This window comes from Pteronotus mesoamericanus, unplaced genomic scaffold (assembly GCF_021234165.1).
Source record: "Pteronotus mesoamericanus isolate MK-2021 breed Mesoamerican mustached bat unplaced genomic scaffold, CSHL_Meso_final scaffold_167, whole genome shotgun sequence".
Classification (NCBI taxonomy): domain Eukaryota; kingdom Metazoa; phylum Chordata; class Mammalia; order Chiroptera; family Mormoopidae; genus Pteronotus; species Pteronotus mesoamericanus.
The window spans coordinates 21,051,925-21,069,922 of NW_026555308.1; the positions used below are offsets into that span (position 1 = coordinate 21,051,925).

The 17,998-nt window shown below is 56.8% G+C and overlaps 1 protein-coding gene across 1 annotated transcript; it reads left to right on the plus strand.

Moving 5' to 3' along the window:
* The first annotated feature begins 829 nt into the window (after positions 1–829).
* On the plus strand, positions 830–17,342 carry STX1A (syntaxin 1A). The gene is made up of 10 exons (XM_054589254.1): positions 830–940; positions 8,734–8,811; positions 9,168–9,267; positions 11,873–11,947; positions 12,638–12,711; positions 12,809–12,917; positions 13,046–13,119; positions 13,930–14,067; positions 15,606–15,716; positions 16,081–17,342. Exons 1-10 carry the CDS (start codon positions 911–913, stop codon positions 16,156–16,158), a joined length of 867 nt encoding a protein of 288 aa, XP_054445229.1. The 5' UTR covers positions 830–910; the 3' UTR covers positions 16,159–17,342.
* The last annotated feature ends 656 nt before the right edge of the window (positions 17,343–17,998 follow it).

Sequence of the window (17,998 nt, forward strand, 5' to 3'; positions counted from 1 at the left end):
AGACCAGAAAAGGAGCATCTGCTACTGACTAGCCCCCACCCACCACCCCTCTACAGTACTGCTAAGATTTTCCCATTAGTGCCAGAGGGAGCTGGGTCCCAGCTTCTACATAGGAAAGAGGATCTCAGGGTTGGAGCTGGGGCTCAGCGTTGAGGATGCAGGGATGGGGGAAGGAAAGGGGACTACAACTTAGATCTTTCCTTCTCCATAGAAGGGTTCCAGTATCCTGCTGGGAGCGGAAACTAAAGGAAAGGGAGTGGTCACCCACCATCAGATTTGTGAACTGAGAAATAGCTCTGGGGAAAGGGAGGTCAGAGCCTTGGTCTAGGTAAAAGGATGGGAAAAGTGTGTAGGGCAGGGGCTCAAAGGCTGCAACACTGGAGGAGGTTTTTGGAGGGTGGTGCTGGAAGTTCCAAGCAATAAAAGCAAGTGTGTGTGGGGGGGGGGGGGGGGTCCAACCTCCAGCCAATGCCCGGGGATGTGAGGGACTGGAGCGGTGAGGGGTGCGGGGAGGTAAAAATCTGGAGTCTAGAATGAGGCTGAGAGGCTCAGTGGTGAGAGGGTTGGAGCAAGGGAAGGAGCAGGGGCTTTGGGGCCCGATCTAGGCAGGGATCATGGGTCAAGACGCAGGGAGAAAAGATCCCAGGGCTTCCAACCAACAGAGGTCCTTGTTGGGGGATGAGAGCAGGGAGCCCGACTCTCAAATCCTGCGCTAAGTCAGAGCCTGGCGGGGCGGGGCGGGGCGGGGCTAGGCGGGGCGGGGCGGGCGCTGGGCGCGGCCGGGCTGGGGGCTGGGTCGGGGTCCCGGGGGCCGGGGCGGGGCCGGGCTAGCGCTGCGCAGCCGCGGGGAGGCCGCCGCGCATGCGGGACTCACAAGGCTGCAGCCGGCGCCGCGGCCACTCCCGGGAGCATGAAGGACCGAACCCAGGAGCTCCGCACGGTGAGTTCGGCCTCGGTGCGCCGCCGCTCGCCGCTTGTCCTGCGCGTGGGCCACTCTTCACCCAGCTCCCGCAGTCACCTGGGCGGCAGCCCCTACATCCTCGACCGGGACCGTAGAGAGCGGGGCGGAGCTGGGAACCCCGACCCCCAACGGGTCCCACCCCTCCGACCCACTCGGGTCATGGGCTGGCGTGAGCTCAGCCCCGTTGGCCCGGGGGCAGGCGGCTAGACTTCAGGGTTAAACTTTTGCGCTCCTCCTTGTTGCTGGGGGGTGGGGGTGGGGTCGAAGGGGTATTAATTGGACGTCTGTGGCTGGACAGAGCCTGACCTCTCTCCTGGCCCGCGCGGCAAGTCCGGTCTATGTCCCCACACGGTGCCTGATCACTGACCCTCTTGTGCCCACTCTGGTATAAACAGACGACAGGACTGTGGTGGGCAGGGGCCCCGAGGGGTCCCCTGCCTAGAACCCCGCTGCGGGGTGCTTTGCAGAAACCGGGCGGTCGGGTGGGGCCGGGCTCCCCGGCGGGCGCTGGCTCACGGGGTGCCCCGCCTCCCCCATCACCTGTAGCTCCCATCACCTGTGGCTCCCCACCGGGTCACGATTGGGATCTGGTGCTCGCCCGGGTGCGGGAGGGGTCAGACCCGCCCCCGAGTCCACCTTCAGGGCTTGCGAGCAGCCCGGCACAGCATTTTCAGACTCTTCAGGGGTACTGTTGTCGGATTCAATCCTAACCCTGTTTTCCACCTGTGTCTCAAAGGCCCCCGAGGTGTGGCTACGGGGGCGGGGTTGGAGGGAAGTAGGAGGAGGAAGCAAAGGTTCTGAGTTAGAGCCCACCCTTTTCCAGCCCTGACAGAGACCCCGGCCGCCTGCTCCTCATCTACAGTCCCTCCCTCTCCCCTGGCTTTTGCCATTTAGCAAGTTTGCACCTCTGCCCTTAGGGATTCCCAAGCCCGCAGGCCTGTGGGGGTGGTGGGGGGCGGGCCAGCAGTGAAGGAAATGAAGGCTGCCTTTGGGGAGGGGGGCCACCAGTGCTCTTGACCAGGTTGAGTTGCGTCTGGTCCCCTGGATGACCATCGTGCTGGTGAGCCCTGCCTGCTGTTCTCTGGGGAATCCTTGGCTCAGCGGCTCCCCTGGACCCTACCCCTGCTGCCCACCTTGGAACCCGAGACCTAGGTCCCCTCATATGGAGAGTTTCAAGTGTCCTTTGGGCTTTTGATCCCATGGTTTGTCCTTACTGCCCAGAGGCTCCCTGTGTTTGTGCCTGGGTCTTCCCCAGTATACTGGTCTCGTCTCCTGGGCAGCCTGGGGCTGGGACCTGTACATTCCTGCCTTCATTTCCCTCTTGCTTTGGCTGCTAGCCTCCACCCTACCGTCAGATCTGTGTTATTCCCGACTAAGTGCCCAGCCCCCCTGGGTAAACCCCAGGAGGTTTCAAAGGAAGAAGATGGTCCCTCATGTCCTATGTGGTGTCTAAACATTTCCCTGCCAGCCCTTGCGGTTGCCCTCAAGTTTCCTGTGCTGCGTTGACTCAGAAAGAGTAATCTTTGCATTGAATGGTCTTGTGGTGCATCTGCTGATGTTTGGGTGCCAGGTGGGTCAGACAAGAGTATATGTGGGAACCAATGGTCAGAGGGAACACGGTCCTCTACATACGACAGGGCCTCTGGCTCATCAGCCTTTATCCCCTCTGCTGAAGGAGAAGCTGAGGCACAAGAGAGCAAGTGGCTTGCCTGGGAGATCAAGAGGGATGGTAGAAAAGGGCTTTGCCTGGTCCTAAAGACAGGCAGACTTAGGCCTGGCTGGGACTGGGTGATTCCCAGGAGAGCTGGAATTGTAGGGAGCTTGTACCCACATGTGTTGCTCTGGTATGTGTTTCTGTGACCCCCTCCCCTTCACTACCCCCTCCCCCATAGCCCAGGTGAGCCCTTAGATGTTAAGGCCTGGTTTCTCTGTGAATCAACTGAGGATTCCTCTCCAGACCTCAACCCTCAGGTATTCAGAGCTCATGGAGGCTGCCATACTCATTGCTGGGAGTACTGCCCATTAGGGGTTTTTAGCAGCCGGATGGGATACTGGCAGGAACCTGCAATTGGGAGGGGCGGGGTGAAACAGTTCGTCTAGGGGCTGCCATTCCCATAAGTTTCCCTCTGGGCCTCAAGTTCCCATCTATGAAGTGGAAATAGGAAAACCTAGAACCCATATTTCAGGGCAGTAGGTGCGGTCACAGGACTTCTGACTCTGACTCCATAGTTGGGGTAGACCTTGAACCCCAGGAGCCAGAATTTTTGGACCAGAATCCCCAGGAACCAAGAGGCCAGTACTGGCCAGGCTGGACAGAGGTGATGCTTGGGACAGCAACTTGCGCTACCCCCAACCTTGTCTTCCCCCTTTCCCATCCAACCCCACCGCATTTGGAAGGAAGGCTGGCAAAGGAAATTTATTTATAAAAGTCACACTAGGTGAAGGAGATGACTCATTTCCTCAGCACTCTGCCGGCCAGGTTCAGCCCTCCAGCCTTGTCCAGTCCCTTCCTCTCATATGGAGAGTGAAGGGGTCATCAGGGCCAATGTGGGGCCTCAACACTGTGGCAGTGCTCAGAGATCAGAAGAGCAACCAGAGGCTTAAGAAGGGCAAAGACTAGCCCAGAGTCACACTCTTGTGACCCGGTGGGGAGACTTTTGGGGCAAGGTGCCCAGATGCCCTGCCTTGCATGCAGTTGCCTCCTTCCCCCAATTCAGAGGCCTCCCTGGTGTTCTTTCTGAGAACTTCTTGGAGCTGATCCACCTTCCCTGGGCCCAGAACTGTGTTTATGTACATGCTGGGCTGTGTGGGACACAAGGGACCTGCTGCAGCAGCCAGAGGACAGAGGGAGGAGGGAGAGTTGGGATGGCCAGGCCCTGGAAGAAGAGGACTTGGGATGACTCAGGAGGAGGAATTTGATATGAATGGGAGGAGAAAGGTTGTCCAAAAGGGGGGGCCAGAACGACTAAAGGCAGAGAGGAGGGAATGCCCAACCCAGAGAATGGTGGGTGGTCACGACACATGATCTAGAGCAGTGCCCAGTCCACTGGAGCAGCCGAGGAACGCCTGGATGGGAAGTCCAGTGCCCCTCTTTACCCACCAGTTTCCCTTTTCTCCCTCTCTGTGCTCATTTCATCTGTACAATGGAGACAGCAGGATCTGCCTTGAGGAGTAGAAGAAATGGGGGTGTGAGAACAAGCCCAGGGCGTGTCCCTCCTTCCTTCCCTCCAACGACCTCCTTGGAGTTTCCCCAAAAGAAACAATGGATTTGAGCACATTTTCATCTGGCATGCAGCTGGAATGGCCTTTAGGGGCTATCTAGTCCAACCTCCTATCTTACAAGTTGGAAAACTGAGGTCCAGAAAGGGCAGAGCCTAGCCCCTGCCCACCACCTGAAGCTGCCATCCTGAGCTCATCTATGGCCCTGCTAAGGGGTGGACCCTGCTAAGAGCAGGGATCTAATGGGGGAGGGAGTATGCAGGATGGGGATCAGACTGGAGAGCCCTCTTTCCTGGAGACCCAGCTTGGCCTCTCACACACCCCACTCGCCTCTGGACCTGTCTTCTAATGATATTGACTTTGATTAGTCATTAAAAAGATGAAGGGGAAAAAAATAGCCCTTGAGGCAGACAACAGCAACTCCTACTCAGTAGGAATGAATCAACCCTGCCGGCTGGCCTGCCGCCTGGCCTGCTGCCATCCCTGGGGACTGGTCTGCAGGCGCCTCTTGGAAGAATCAAACTCTTATTTCCAGGAAGGTGTCCTGGAATCCTGGAGCCTCTGCCAGGTGAGACCACCAGGACTGTCTAGCCTCCACTGGCAGAAGCTTAGGGCTTCCTGCCAGTGTTTCTAGCAGGGATCTTCTCTTCTTCCTGAGGTTGCTGTGGTTGGGGCAGCACCCCCTCCCACCCTGCCCAGTTTTCCTTCCTGGTTGCTCAGTCTGGAGGTGGTGAGGCCAGAGCTGAGGCAGCCAGCATGTCAGGAAGGAGTGACCCCAGACCAGTGGTTCTCAGTCCTGAGGGGCCTCACCATCCTCACCCCCATAAATTCTGATTTGATCTTTCAGAGGTAGGACCCTGGAAGCTGTTTTTTCATATCCCCACAAGGGATGCTCATGCTCGACCAGGGTTAAGAACCATTGAAGGATGAACAGAAAACAGAAGGACAGATTGAATATTGGTTGGATGTGAGAGGAGGAGGAAGAGTGTGGGTGTCTCACAGTGTCTGACTTGAGGAGTCCTTCGGAACAGGTTCTAAGCAGGGGGTTTTAGAGGAGGGGTTCGGGAGAAAGAGGCAGAGCTTCGCTTTGGCCAGATGGCAGACAGGACGCCCACATGATGTCTGGGTGCATTGATCCAGAGGACTTTTGAACATTCAAGCTTGTAGTTGTCCCACGGCTCTAGCTGCCACTTCCATGCGGAAGCCACCCAAGTACTCAGTTCCATCCCAGCCCTCTTTCCAGAGCTGTGACTACCACTCAGAGAGGGTTGATGGATTCCCAACGGAGTTGGGGCCCAAATCATTCAACAAATACCTGAAGACCCACTTCATGTATGTGTATGGTATTCACTCTGGCCAGCCCAGGGGTGTGTCTGGGTTGGGGGCAGGGGAAGTAGGAGTGCTGGCATCCTATATCCTAGTCATTTATTCAGTGTCCATCAGTGAGAATGGATTAGTGTCTTAGTTAATCTGGAGAACATCTTTAGAAAGGTGCTGTTACAGGGCTCTGGCCTTAGATGTGGATGAGGTTGCAGGGGGCAACAGACTCATGAGCTATCAGATTCTCACAAACTAGAACAAGGATCAGAACAAATGAAGAAATGAAACAAAAAATATTCCTTCACTTGGGCCCAAAATCCAGCCAGAAGCCCATGATAGGGAAGGGCTTAAGACTTTCCTTGGCAGGAAGTGCTGTAGGATCAGATCATTTATGTGATCCCTGGCTGTATTAACAGAGGTAGAATATGTAGAAAGAGGGAGGGGATGTTCCAGCTTTTTGGCACTGCTCAGACCACAATCAGCTCCTGCCTTTGTATCCTGTACTACAGGGGAAGACAGAGGCCAGGTTGAACAAGTCATGGGCAGGAGCTACAATTTAAGGTCCCTGGGAAGGATCTGAAGGGGATGGAATGGTCAACTTAAAAAGAAAAACTCAAGTAGGATGTGGACGCTGCCTTCAGATTTCTGGCAGAGCCAGACACAGGAGAAGGCACCAACAGGTTCTTTATGGCCTGGGGCCAAACCACAGGAAAGGAAGGGACTTTCTAGCAATTGGGCCTGCTGAAGGTGGGCAGAGCTGCCTGGGGAAGCTAACGAGCTTGCTATCACAGGAGGTATGCAAGCTGAGGCTGGAAGCCGGGCCAAAGAGACTTTTCAGGTCCCTTAGGGCCTGAGAGTCTGTGACTGTGGCTCCATTAGGGGTGTGAACAGGATGTGGGCAACCAGAAGAGCAAGATACTGACCCAAGGGAGCTGTGGAAGGCCTCTGGAAGGAGGTGGCATCTGAGGATGGGGAGAATGTCAACGTCATGGAATCAGCACCCAGGCAGAGGGAAGGAACTGCATGGGAAAGCAGGGAGGACAGTGGGTGGATTGTAGAGGTAGCGGTCAGATTTGGTCCCCTTGGAGCATCCCCTTTAGGTTTTGCTTGGAATGACAGCTGGTTTGACCAGAACTGCGAGGTCAGGTGCTAAACTCTCCAGTTGTCTTTGGAGCCAATCAGAATGCCCCAACCTGGGTGCCCTGTTAAACCCTGGCCCCAGATGTCCTGTTCCCAGCTCAGCCCTCGTGGAGAGCCTGAAGGACGGCTTTCTTGCCAACCTTCTGTTGGAGCCTTTAGTCCTCCAGGGAGACTGTGGAGGTAGCAGGTCAGAGCTGGCTGGACATCTGGAGAAGATGTGTCATTGTGTTACAGATGGGCAAGCTGAGGCCCAGAGAGGGACACCAGCCCAGATCTCAGGGGTCTCTGGCAGGGACTCTTCTCTCCGGTGACTCCAGTATCCTTGTATTTGGCCCCAGCGGGTCACTACTCTTTCTGGGAAGGCAGCTGGAAAATTCTCCTCTACCCCTTTGAGTCCACCCCTGTCCTTCCCTGGGCACTGGAACAGAGAGGGCAGGGCTCCGAATGACAGCAGCTCCTAGGGTCACTTGCCAACTGGGCAAGCTGCCTGGAAAGGGAACTGGGCTCCTTCCAGACTGCACTCTGCCTCAGTTTCCCTAGGGAGTGCTCCTCTAGTTGAACTCTTGGGTAGGGCATGGTCTAAAAGTGTGGAAATGGCTCCTAGATTTCCTGTGCCTATGAGTGGGCTTGGTAGGGGGAGGGGGGCCACCTGGTAGCAGCTGCAGGCACTTGTGGGAGCCAGGATTTATTTTAGCTGCTGGGGGAGGAGGTGTGATCTCTTGATGAGAGGGGCCCCTCCAAGCTGTCTTCATAAAGCTCCTCACCAAGCCCCACTTTGGTGGGGTAGTGGGACCCCGAGAGCCCCAGGAGCACAGCCCTTTACAACATGTTGTGCTTCCCCATTCTTCCTCAGCCCTCCTTCCCTGCAGCCAGGGGTCACTGTCCCCATTTTGTAGAGGAGCAAACAGACCCACAGGGTAAATCCCCCTGGCTTCCCTATCTTCTCAACCTCTGCCTGCCTCTATCCTGGGCCCTGACGGAAGAGAGTGAGGCCAGTGCCTAGCTGGGTAGTACCTCCTCCCCTTGGGGCACTGAGAAATGAGGAGGTAAGACCGTGCCTGAGAACCCCAGTCAAGGGAGCAGTCCTGCCCTGGGGTATCCGGCCTTGGCTGTAGAGAGGGACCTTGGTCTTGGCAGTCGAGTGGGCTGACCCTGGCCGAGTCAACATGTGGGATGGACAGTAATGAGCACGGCTAGCATGCTGGGAAGTCAGAGGTGTAATTGCCCCTGCTCCGTGACGAGGGTGGCTTTTGTAGGGCTGTGGCTGGAGCAGCAGAGTGGGGCCTGCACCTGCACCTGAGGCTGCGGCTGAGGCTGAGGCCTACGGCAGGCCCCGAGCCTAGTGGCAACATGACTGGCCTCTTGTACCTTCTGGGCCTGGAAAGAAAGAGGGTCAAGTCCCATGTCAAAACTGACCAGGAAAGAGAGTAGCCTGAGAGGACTGAGTGGGTAAAGCTGGCGCCTGGCAGGGCCCCGAACAGGCAGCCCCTCTCTCAGGCCTGTGTGGGGCGCTGTAGGGATGGCCTTGTGTCTGAGCTATCGGCCTTTTGGGAGGGAGGTGTTGGCATGCCCAGGCCCTGCACAGCCTAGGCCTGCCCCTCCAGGGCCCTCCTGGGAAAGAGAGCTTGGGAACTCCTAGCCAGGAGAGTAGACAACTCTGGCTCCCACATGGCCTGTCTCAGGCAAGGTCTTATGAGTTGGGGTCAGTGGCCTGGGGAACAAGCGCTGAGGTTTTCTTGCTCAGACACTGGCAGGACCTCTCGAGCAGCACCCTAGAATGAGGGAGGCTCTGGGAGGACCCCAGTCCTGTGGGGAAGGGCAGGCAGCTGGACAGGGAGGGGAAGGAGTCCATGGCTTAGAGATGGAGACTTAGCTCTGTCACCAACTTAACAGGCAAGGCCCCTCTCCTTCTGCTGGATCCCCAGGGATCTTTCAGGTCTCACTGTGGTTGGGAGCTGAGGGCACAGCCAGGTCTTGTCCCTGCCCTGGAGCAGCAGCCCACAAGCCTGCCATATATGGATGCCAGGCAGTTTGGGGTCCCAGGTCCTGTGGTCCTACCACAGGTGTGCTCATGTGTACATATCCCTGTGCAGGCCAAGGACAGCGATGATGACGATGATGTCACTGTCACCGTGGACCGAGATCGCTTCATGGACGAGTTCTTTGAACAGGTGGGAGCCAGCACACCCAACCTTTACCCATATACCGGCGGGCCTCGGCTGACCGCATCTCGACTCTGAGCCAGGCCCTGCACTTACACCCCTGTTCCTGGCTCAGCAGCCTTCAGGCTCCAATTAATGAACCTATTTTGAGGGTGAATAGACTGAAGCTCAGAGGGGAGCAAAGTTAGAATTGGACCACCCCCTCCTCCTCACCCTGGTCTAGAAGGAACTTGGAGCAGCCAGCACCCCTACCACCAGTGGAAGCCCAGCCCTGAGCCTGATCTCTGGCCCTAAGCTGGATAGGCTATGGGCCAGAGAAGCCCCGTCCCTGGATTTTCTCCTGATTGCCTGGCCTTGGCCCACAGGTGGAAGAGATCCGAGGCTTCATTGACAAGATCTCAGAGAACGTGGAGGAGGTGAAGCGGAAGCACAGTGCCATCCTGGCCTCCCCCAACCCTGATGAGAGTGAGTGTGTAGGTGTGAGGGGTGGGTTTCAGTCCCCATAGGCCTCCAGGAAGGTGAGCACCTGGGCCTGGCTAGGCTGGGGAGGGCTCTATAGAATCTCAGGAAACACAGTTGTTCCAGGCCCAGGATGGAGAAGGGATCAGTGCCCAGTATCACGTGCTGGACCCGGGTCTCCCACAAAGTCTTTGTGGTAAGAGGGGTAGCCTTCCTCAGGCCTGGGTGGGGTTAGGCAGCCAGCCTGCCCTCCTTTAGTAAACTGGCTTTTTTCCCCTAAGACCCTGGGCTGGCTGCAGCCCTGGGATTCTGGGAGGAAGGCAAGGTGGGAGGGAGCTACCTCTGATGAATAGGAGGCTTCTCAGCCGGCCCCTCCCTTTCCCTTGCCTCCCTGGGGAGCAGATGGCAGCTCTGAAGCAACAACGCCGCCGTAGGAGGGCAAGCTGGCCAAGCAGGCAGAGCTTCCGGAAAGAGCTGGCAGCCTTGACACCTGGCCACTGCTACCCTGGCGCTGGGCATTCTCGGGGCTCCAGGAAGTCACCTCTCTCCCTCTGCACAGGGAGCCTGTGTCCCCAGACACGTCTCCCTGACCCAGCTGCCACAATTCCTGTTGAGGTGTTGATTACTACACTATTTAATGTGCCAGGTTGACAACATGCAAGCCAGAGATCCCCTCCCCTAGAGGAGGCTCCCCCTCAGCCCCAGGGGGCAGTGACAGGGGCCAGGGCTCACAGCCTGCCACCCAGGTACTCAGGCCTGCTTTCTGTTTCATGTCTGTCACTTGCCTCCCTGTCCATGACCCCTTACCCCCAGGCCCACAGGCACTTTTAAGCACCCACATAAAAATCTCCACAGCGCCATAGTGTGCTTGAACCCAAGGCCAATGCCACACCAACCAAGCCCACTGCCAGGCTCTTGGAAGGCAAATAAGTCAACTGGGAGCCTGGGTGACTGTCTTAAAAAGGGGTAGAAAGGAGCGAGAGAACCACCCAAAGCAGGGCATACATCCAGTGATCATGCTTCGCCTCTCTCCCCAGAGGTTTGTCTGGGACAGCAGCGTATGACACGCTTGGTCTGTGTGCCCATGTGTATCTGGGTCAGTGTGTGTCCATGGTGGGTCAGAGAGGACTGATTGTGGGGCAGGAACTATAAAGGGCTGGGCATTTGGCCTCTCACCTGCTGGAAGGAGGGGTGGCGTGGGGTGATGAGCTGCCTAGCTCCCCCCAGACTCCTTTGTGCCGCCTTTGGCCCGCCTTCCCATGTCACACAGTCAGCAGCAACCAGTTCACCTGTGAGCTGAGCAGTCAGGAGGTTGCTGATACGGGCTGAGTAGAGGGAAGAGTTCTAGGGCAAGGGCAAGCAGAGTTAAGGAGGAGTCCCAAGGAAGGATGGCAGTGAATGGGAATACTTTCCTGGGCTGAGGCTTGCTCTACCCCCTCTGGGGACAGCCATCCGGGCTGGGCTATTTTGGGTCTGTGCTAGAAAGGCTGAGATGTTAGAGAGGCTGGTAACCAAGTTGTCCTTTGTTCCTAAGAAAGAGACTCCCTCTTCCGCTCCTCAAAGCCCCTACTCCACCTCACTCACATTCTGCTGAGGAGTGGCCCCACCTCACCCTCCACTGTGAATGCCCCTCCCCAATCCTTTATTGACCCTTCTAGAAGCCTCAGCCCTGGAGGCAAGCAGAGGGTGGATGAGAAAGGTTGGCGGCCCTGAGCTCAGTAATGGTTTCTCTGGAAGGTGGAGTCTGGGGGGCTGCCAGGACCCATTGTTCCACCCAGCCGGCACCTGAGGGAAGCAACCATCTTGCTCGCCTTTGCCAGCCACCACCTCACAGGGAGTGGGGCAAGCTGGGCACCCTCATGGCTTCTGCCAGCTTTAGAGAGATGGTTCCAGTTGGAACAAGGGCCAGAAACACCAGCTACTGCCCTCCCTCAACTTCTCCCTCTCATAGGCCCTCTGACTGCTACCTCCAGGGGGCCTACCTCTTTGAAGCGCTTTCCCACCCAGGCCACCAGGTGCCTCCTGCTCCATCCACCCACTGGGCAGTCAGCTGTTGGCCTCCAATGAGCTCAGCACCTGGGGAGGGGGGCTTTGTGAGTAGAACAAGGTCTGCTGCACACACTCCCCCCACCCAGGGTGCCTTGATGTAAGGGCTGGCTTTTGCCTCCCTGGTCCCTGGCCCTGTCAGCCCACTCACTGGATGCTTGCCCCCCTGAGCCACCAGGTAACACTAGGTGAGCGCACACCCCCCACCTTTAATTCAGGCAAGTATCAAGTAAATGCTCCCCAGTGCCAACTGCAGCATCACCAGCTGCTCCACAATTTATTTCTGCCTTAAATTTAGACCCATCTGTTATCTTCAAGGGTGGGGGAGCCAGGGAAAGAAAGGAGGCTCCTTGCAAGGCAGCACAGGAGGGGGTGAGACTGCAGCTGGTGTGGCCCTGGCTCAGAATTGGAGGGGCAGGCAGAGCCTTAACCAAGAAAGCAGGGAGAGCCAGGACCCAGGATCTGTCCAGAGCTCCGCATCGGCAGGCCCCCGCGCAGGGTGCTGATGCTGAACACTGGCATGGGGGAACCCCGGGTGTCTACCCCCACCCTTCTGCCCCTCCAGAGACAAAGGAGGAGCTGGAGGAACTCATGTCCGACATAAAGAAGACAGCAAACAAAGTGCGCTCCAAGTTGAAGAGTGAGTCTGGGCTCCAGCCTTGTCTAAGGTGGGGGGCATTCCAGGCCTGTTTCCTCCACGCAGCCCATGGGGTTTCATCAACTTTGAGGGGGTACATTGAGTGTTGCTTTCCTTTATGAGGCTTCCATCTTGTGCCATTCACTCAATGGCTACCTTGCAGGCCTGTCTGTGCCAGGCTCTGGGCTCGCCCTTGGCATATATGCTTGAGGCTTCATCCAGGGAGTGCTTCATTCTGGGCACTGTCCCCCACTTCACACCTAAAGAAGAGTGGCCAGCACTGCCTGGCCCCACACACAGCCTGCATGTGCTTGGGGGAGCACAGATGTGCATGCCCGGAACGCACAGGCCTAGGGCCTGTGTGCCCTACAGGTTGCAGCCACCTGGCCCTCCCTACTCTGGGCATGACCCCTTCCTGAGCAGGAGAGAGGCAGCATGGGCCTGAGCCACCAGGCCTAACATAGAAGGTGCCCACAAGTGGGTGTGCATATGTGGCACCGTGCCTAGAAGGGCCCCTGTTGGCTCCTCCTCCATCAGTGCCTGGCCCTCCCTTTTCCTCTCTTTTCCATGTGACCCCACTTACAGGCCACACAAGACTCCCCAGGTAGTTTCTAAGCCAGATCCTGGGTGTGTGGGTCGGGGGCCAGTGGCAAATGGGGGGCAGGTTATGGCTCAGCAGCTATCTGTTCCCAGGTATTGAACAGAGCATTGAGCAGGAGGAAGGCCTGAACCGCTCATCCGCTGACCTGAGGATCCGGAAGACACAGGTGCGGGCTGGGCCTCTGGGGTGGGCACCCGACTTCTGAGGCTCTTTGGCCATGTGGGACTAGGCCTGACATCTGCACTCCCATCTCGGACCTCCAGCACTCCACACTGTCACGGAAGTTTGTGGAGGTCATGTCTGAATACAATGCTACACAGTCTGACTACAGGGAGCGCTGCAAGGGCCGAATCCAGAGGCAGCTGGAGATCAGTAAGCTGAGGGGGTGGGGCAGGGGCTGAGGGGCGGGGCCCGAGGGTGGGGCCAAGGCTGAGGTGTCTGGCAGGGCTGCTGCTGAACTCCCTGGGGAGGGTTGCACTCAGTGTGACTCCTGCTTGCAGCTGGCCGGACCACGACCAGTGAGGAGCTAGAGGACATGCTGGAGAGTGGGAACCCAGCTATCTTTGCCTCTGGGGTAAGTATGGGCGCCACATGGACCCGCCTTAGCAGGACCCCTCCCACCATGACCCTGGGGTCTTGATATGGGCAGTATTTGGATACCGCCACCTTGTGAGGCTGGTTTTAGAGAAGGATGAATTGCAGAGAAAGGAGGGGATCAGGTTGAGGTCACATAAATGTGTGCAAAGGTCTCCTGGTTCCACTCAGTGGATCCACTTCCTTGCTACTCCTCCCTATTCCCCACTGGCTTGGGCCTCCTTCCACCATCCTCAGGATCTTTTTCTCTGCCTGGAGGTCCTGAGAGGCCCTTGGCCATCTCTAAATTCAAGTGAAGCTCTGTGCTCTGCTGAGCAGGGGGCTTCCTGAAGGAGGTGGCATACAGGTAAAGAAGCCGTTTGGGGGTATGGGTTCTCGGAGGAGAAAGTGCAAGACAGCTACATTTAGTGTAGGAGGAAGAACAGGAGGAGAGGGGACTGGAGAAAGGCAGTTTAACGCCCAGGCCCATTGGGCAGTCATCGTGGGCTCTGTACAGCACTGGTGATAAGAGCAATCACTTAGCAGTTACCATGCACAAGCGCAGGTAGGGAGTGTTAATAGACCCATGTTACAGGTAGGAATTTCGGTCTCAGAGAAGTTAGGTAACAGTAAGAGCTGAGCAGAAAGTCGGGGAGGGCTGCAGCTAAGGAGGAAGCCTCAGGTCCTCCTTCCACATTTTGCTCAGGCCACTGTCCATCTCAGCTGCTTTTGCAGTTGGCCCCCTGTGTTCCTGGTCCCCACCCCCCCCTTCAGCAAGTGCCAGGTCCCAGCCCACTGCTCCTGTCCCTAGATCATCATGGACTCAAGCATTTCAAAGCAGGCCCTGAGTGAGATTGAGACTCGGCACAGTGAGATCATTAAGCTGGAGAACAGCATCCGCGAGCTGCATGACATGTTCATGGACATGGCCATGCTTGTGGAGAGCCAGGTGAGCACTTGGAGCCCCACTGCTCTGTCCCGCAGCCCATGGTGGCACCTAGGGCTGCATTAACCCCCACCCTTTCTACCCAACACGCTGCCCTGCCTGGGAGGGACCGAGTCTTCAGGTAACTAACCACCCGCTGTTGAAATTGCCTCCAGAGTCTCACTCACCTAAAGGCTTCTCTGCATGGCTCTGCTTGGCCCTCCAGGACCCCAGGCCCTGCATGGCCCTACCCACCTTTTCCTATCTTATCCACCAGCAGTTTGTCATGTAGGCATGGTGGATGGGCATTTTTTTAGGACAGCTGAGAGCCTGCCTCCTGGAGCTAATGTCTGTTGGATGAAGGGCAACATAAGTAAATGACAACTGGAATATTCTCCAGTTGTGCCAAGTGGTCAGGAAATGTTAGAAGGCAGTATGGCCATAGAGCAGTAGTTCTCAAACTTGAAAGTACCCAAGAGTCACTTGGAGGGCTTTTTTTTTGTAAGTGTCCCAAAGATTAGGCTGGGGTAGGAGCTCATGAATTTGCATTTCTCACATGCTGAAGGGTAATGCTGATGCTACGACTCCAAAGGTCACACTTGGGGTACTACTTTGATACAGTCACTGTGGAGGCCACTTTGGATGGGGTGGTAGAGAAGGTCTCTCTGAAGAGGTAGTGCTTGAGCTCCCGAGACATCACAGAGGAAGAATGAAGAGCTGGCCCCGGCAGAGGGACCAGCAATACCATGGTCCTGACATTTGAGGAGCAGAAAGGAGATCCACGTGGGTGGAGCACAGGGGCAGTTGGAGGTGAGGTAGACGGGGGCCTTGGCAGGTGGAGTCTCTTCTAGACTGGAGGGTCTTAAACGTGGGAGTGGTGTGGCCTGCCCCAGTCAAGAAGCAGGGAGCTCATGAGTGTGCTGCTGTTGCCACCCGGGTGAGAAATTATGGTAACATGGACGCTCATGGGAGCAGTGGACTTGGAGAGAGCGGTCAGTTATCAGCACACTGCCACTGGGAGTTTTGGGTAGTTCATGGTTGGAGTGGCCTCTGCAGGCCGCATGGGACCAGAGTGCAGGGCCCAAGAGGGCTATGGGGCTGGGCAGGGGAAGGGGGTGTTCTTAAAGGCTGAAGACCAAATACAGAGCTGAAAACATCATGCCGGGGGAGGATGGGGTTGGGAGCTCACTATGGTCACCTCATGAGCAATGGCCACACTCCAGCCCATCCACTCCTACCCCTGACTTCCTCTGCCCAGCACTGTCCTCTGTCCTGCACCGGGCACTAGGGTCAGGGCCCCAGCTGAGCGTTCTTTGCATGGTCCCCACACCCTTGGCTGAGACCGCATGGCCAGTTCCTTCCCCAGGGTGGCTGCTCTGGGGGCAGAGGCGGGAGCTGCCAGGGGTGCCTGGCCTGCAGGGCACAGGTGAGAAGCCATACCCCATCCTCCTCACATCCCTTTCTTCTCCCTAATCTCAGGGCACTTTCCTGAAGACGTGCCCCAAGCCCCCTCTGGACCCTGAGGAGGGCCCTCTGGAGTTTGCATGCTCCTGGCCCTGCAGGGGGAGATGATTGACAGGATTGAGTACAACGTGGAGCACTCAGTGGACTACGTGGAAAGAGCCGTATCTGACACCAAGAAGGCTGTCAAGTACCAGAGCAAGGCGCGCCGGGTCAGTAGCCCCAACTTTGCCCAACCATGTTTCCCCCATACCCATCAGTGATCACAGATCCCTCCCCACTCTGCCTCTACCCCACCTCTCCCAAGTCTTCAGTGCCTCATTACAACCACCCACAGGCCCATTCCAGGTCATCACCGTCCTCACCGTTAGCCCCCCAGACTCTCCAGCCCTCAACCATCATCACAGTCCCAGACAGGCCTCAGAGACTGCCTGTTCAGGGCTCTGCCTGGCGCCAGCTGTACCCACTCAGCCCTCTCAGGATACTCTCATGGCCCCAGTTTCCTCAAAGTTCTGCCCAGCCACAGCTACCCCCATGCTCTGACTGAGGCCTTTCCTTCCTGCTTCTGTGGTGCAGAAGAAGATCATGATCATCATCTGCTGTGTGGTCCTGGGCATTGTCATTGCCTCCATCTTTGGAGGTATCTTTGGATAGAAACTACCCCACCTGCCACTCCACTCTGGATGGTCCACCCTAAGGAAGCCCGCTGGCTGCTGACGCCCTTCGGCTCGGAACCTCTCCTTCCCACCCCATACTGCTCCTTTCTGTCACAGGGCCCTCCATACCACCCTGCCCTGAGCCGTCGTGTGCATGATCTTTGTAACAGTGTGCATCTGTACAGAGGCAGAGGGGAGCCAGGCTGGGAGACAGCCAGTGGGGTGGGGACTGGTCAGCAAGGGACAGACTCAGGCCCTGGCCCAGGCTGCCTCACCCTTCCCAGGCAGGGCTGCCCAAGGTAGCCATGCTCCCCTCTCCTCTGCCTTTAGTAATTCCACTCCTAATCTGGGGTCTGCCCTCTCTGGGCATCAAGACTCTGGATCCCAGCCTTGCCTCCTATTGACCCACCCATCTGCCCTGTCTTCTCCAGCTGTCCTCCTAAGCCCAACCCACTGAGGGGTGGGGACCAGCTGGCCACATGGTGCTGCTTTTCAGGTTAAGGGAGGGATGGCCCTGAGAGACAGCCCAGCTCTAAGCCTCTTAACAGCAAGTCACTGCCAGGGAGGCTCAGGGTGCTGTGGCCAGGTGGCTTCTGGCCATGTCAAGACTGGGCTCCCTCCCCTACCTAGGGGCAGAGTCCAACAGGTCTTTCACTGCCTCAACCTCCCTTCCCACATTCCTGGTCTCCAGCCACCCTTGGAGCTAGGGAGGCAGAGCAGGCCCCAGTCAGGCCAAGCCCAAAGCCTGGGCCAGCCGTTCTCCCCAGCAGGCCTTAGTTAGGTCCTCAAGCCATTGTGTTGCATGTTTGGGACGGTGGTCTCTGCTCTCTTGTGCTCTGGGAAGTCAGATGTCACTTTAGGCCTGCAATCCCACCCTCCCCTTGCTTATCCCCCATTGATGTGCCACATTGAGTGTCAGGTGTCTTGGATGCAGTATTCAGCAGCTAGCCAGGGAGGGGTACCTCCCTCCCCACCATCTTGGGGCTTTTCACGTCAGAAATGTGCCCCCACTTCAAGACCCTTCTCTTCCTCGTTGAGGCAAGGAGTGTGCATGCAAGTGCATGCGGTAGGGAGTGGGGCCCATGTCCGAGCCTCACCTTCCCTCAGCTTTGCTCCTGCCCAGTGACTGTGACCACTGTCCGTGTTGCCTTCTTTAATGACTTCCCTGCCCCCCTTTACCCCTTCACCAAAGGTCTTGGTACAACCAGCTGCCCATTTTGTGAAATTTTTATGTAGAATAAACATTTGTATCAGTACTATGCCTCTGCTCTTGATTCCTTCCTGTTACAATGTTATGGCCTTACGACTTGGGGATGAATGTCTGTGACAATATGGGGATGGGGCTCAGAAGGGATCCCAGTCTGCTCCCTCAAACCTTCAACTCCCAGAGCTTCTGGGCCCTCCACTGCAGTCTGAATGTCTCAGCTCCTGATGTCTTTTATATTGAGGGCCCATATTTTCCCATTTCTCTTAAGTCACTGGCAACCACTGGATTCCCTCTTCTCAGTCTTCTCGTCCCTCACATATCCCAGTACAGGTAGGACCTGCCCTTCTGAGCACTACTGATCAGAAATGAGGTGGCCCAAGACAACCAAATGCTGGGCTGGTCAGGAGCTGCTTATGCAGCTCAGGGCCAAAGGTCAGCCCAGACTGCTGGGCTGGACAATGCCTTTTTAAAAACTGATTTTAGAGAGGGAGACGGAGACATTGACTTACTGACCCATTTACTTATGCATTCATTGGTTTCTTCTATGTGCCCTAAACAGGGATTGAACCCTCAACCCTAGCATATTGGGACGATGCTCTAACCAACTGAGCTACCCAGCCAGGGCTGGATA